Source organism: Microcebus murinus, chromosome 1 (assembly GCF_040939455.1).
Source record: "Microcebus murinus isolate Inina chromosome 1, M.murinus_Inina_mat1.0, whole genome shotgun sequence".
NCBI classification, from domain to species: domain Eukaryota; kingdom Metazoa; phylum Chordata; class Mammalia; order Primates; family Cheirogaleidae; genus Microcebus; species Microcebus murinus.
The window spans coordinates 140,559,487-140,562,225 of record NC_134104.1 but is presented as its reverse complement, the minus strand read 5'-3'; the positions used below and the strand labels follow the sequence as shown (position 1 = coordinate 140,562,225).

At 41.9% G+C, this 2,739-nt stretch overlaps 1 protein-coding gene across 1 annotated transcript; it reads right to left on the bottom strand.

Moving 5' to 3' along the window:
* Positions 1–946: 946 nt before the first annotated feature.
* Positions 947–1,903, bottom strand: LOC105873909 (2-iminobutanoate/2-iminopropanoate deaminase). The gene is given in 1 exon segment (XM_012769220.3): positions 947–1,903. A coding segment is annotated over 1 exon segment (414 nt). The 5' UTR covers positions 1,828–1,903; the 3' UTR covers positions 947–1,413.
* Between the last annotated feature and the right edge of the window lie 836 nt (positions 1,904–2,739).

Here is a 2,739-nt window from a genome sequence, read left to right as displayed (position 1 = left end):
ACATAACATTCTGAATTTTTTTCTACTCTGAGGACCAGAATTTTGCCTCTTAACAGCCAGGGAGAAGCCCCCCATCCCAGGTGTTCAAATAGAGCAATGCTTTTGAGAGCAGCCAACTCTTCACTCTGGCATAAAACCCCAGTGCCCATGTCATCTGTGTAATAAATAACATCTGTAGAATGTGAATACCATACAGCTGGTGTGAACCGAACTTTCAGCCCTCCTCACCGGGCAAGCCCCTTCAACATCCTCTTGGACCCAACTGCTCTTAGTCACAAAATTTTGCCATTTTCTGCTCCCAGGTTTTTATAAACTGAAATTGCCCTTTCTTCATGTCAGCGATCCTATCATTTAAGTCCTTGGACTTTGTACCTGAAAAGTCTCCAGGATTCATTTTCTTTATGGAAATGTTTTTTTGGGTTTTTTTTGAGACAGAGTCTCACATTGTTGCCCAGGCTAGAGTGAGTGCCGTGGCATCAGCCTAGCTCACGGCAACCTCAAACTCCTGGGCTCAAGCGATCCTCTTGCCTCAGCCTCCTGAGTAGCTGGGACTACAGGCATGCGCCACCATGTCCAGCTAATTTTTTCTCTCTATATTAGCTGGCCAATTCATTTCTTTCTATTTATAGTAGAGACAGGGTCTCGCTCTTGCTCAGGCTGGTTTCGAACTCCTGACCTCGAGCAATCTGCCCGCCTCAGCCTCCCAGAGTGCTAGGATTATAGGCGTGAGCCACCGCACCCGGCCTAGAAATGCTTTTAATTTTCGATATGCTCTACAAAAATGCTTATAGCCTGCATCTCTTTTTAAAATCCAGGACAATTTTCATTGACTCATTCATTCAACTATTAGTGACTCCCCAATACATGCCAGGCATTGAGGATACAATGGTAACCACTTTATCACCCCATCTTTCGATCTCCTTTCTAGGAGTATTTCTTTTTGAAATATGCATGTCTATTTTATTTCCATTAGAAAAATATTAATTATATAAAATTTTGGTCCACTTCCTTCTCCTAGACCTCTACCATTCACATTTAAATACTTTAATTTTACTCAATTAAAAAAATCATAGATCTGACATGAGAACTAAATATTTCACATCATTAGTTCGATTAAGTGTGCTTTTGATTATTTCTCAGAAACAATAACTCATCTTTCCTACCCTTTATTTGAGTAACTATGTAAGATGTATCTCTTTCCTACATTCAGTCTTATGGATATACATTAAGTGTAATTTATACAGCAGCAACTGGATGCATTATCTAATCTTCATTCATGTTCAACTACCCCTATTATATCCTATTTCCATGATAACTTCAGATATTTTAGTCAAGCTTATGCTTCTATCAATTATAAAAATTAAGAGGTTATTATATCAACTGTAAAAATTCCAGACTAAACACTGGGCCCACTTAGAGCAATGGTGTTGTGAAAGGTCCTCGGACAGCTACTGCTTCAATTTCAATTCTGCCTCCTTTGGGCAAAGCGGCAACCTGGTAAGCAGCTCTTGCAGGATAATTACTCTTGAAATACTGTTTGTAGATGTCATTGACAGTATTGAAGTCATTTATGTCAGCCAGCAAAACAGTTGTTTTTACCGCATTAGTGAAGTCACAGCCTGCAGCTTTCAGAATTTCACCCATGTTTTTAAGAGCTTGTTTAGCTTCTTCTTCTACCCCTCCTGGCACAAGCTGTCCACTTGATGGGTCCATGTCTATCTATCCTGAAATGTAAAGGGTCTTGTCGACTAATACAGCTTGACTGTAGGGGCCTATGGCCCCCAGGGCTTTGGCGGTGCTGATCACACTTCTGATCAAGGACGACATGGCTAATCCTCCCCTCTTTCAGCCCCTCGGCGAGAACAAGCCACGACTGCAACCCCGCTCTGAGTCTCAGCTGACTGACTCCTTTTTAGGAGTATTTAAATCAATCAACTATCAATAGCAATAATAGGGAAAACATGACCCACGTCTTCAAAAAGTTTAGAGTTAGTAGGAGGGATAAGTAAGCAGATAGTTTCATAGACACCACAATAAGGGATAGCACAGAATGGCAGCAAAGGACGGGTTCACAACCCAGGCCCAGGCGCTCAGGGACTTTGTCTCACAACGGAGCATAAGAGATTTGGGTGTGTGTGGTTTATGGAGGGGATCCTCTGAGGACAAAAGGAGTGAGGAAAGAGTACAGAGCAGGAGAATTAAGATAAGTAAGGAGGCCGGGCGTGGTGGCTCACACCTGTAATCCTAGCACTCTGGGAGGCCAAGGCTGGAGGATTGCTGAGATCAGGAGTTTGAGACCAGCCTGAGCAAGAGTAAGACTCTGTCTCTATAAAAAATAGAAGATTTAGCTGGGCATGGTGGTGTACATCTATAGTCCCTCCTACCTGGACTTACTTGAGTCCAGGAGTTTGATGTTGCAATGAACTATGATGATGTCTCTGTACTCTAGCCCGGGGCAATAGAGTGAGACTCTTGTCTCAAAAAAAAAAAAATTTATAAAAATAAAAGTAAGCAAGGAGCCTAGCTTCAGCTTAAAACAACTATTTATTAATTTATGATTCAGTTGAGTAGTTCTTCTGGCCTGGAACAGACTGCACTGATTTGGACTTGGCTCACTTATGTGTCTGAGGTCAGGTGATAAGTCAGCTCAGTTTGCTAGTTCCAGAAAATCTCACACACATTAATTGTACCATAAAGTTGTACTTACTTACCTTGAGTCAAGGGGGCCAGCCAATGGCT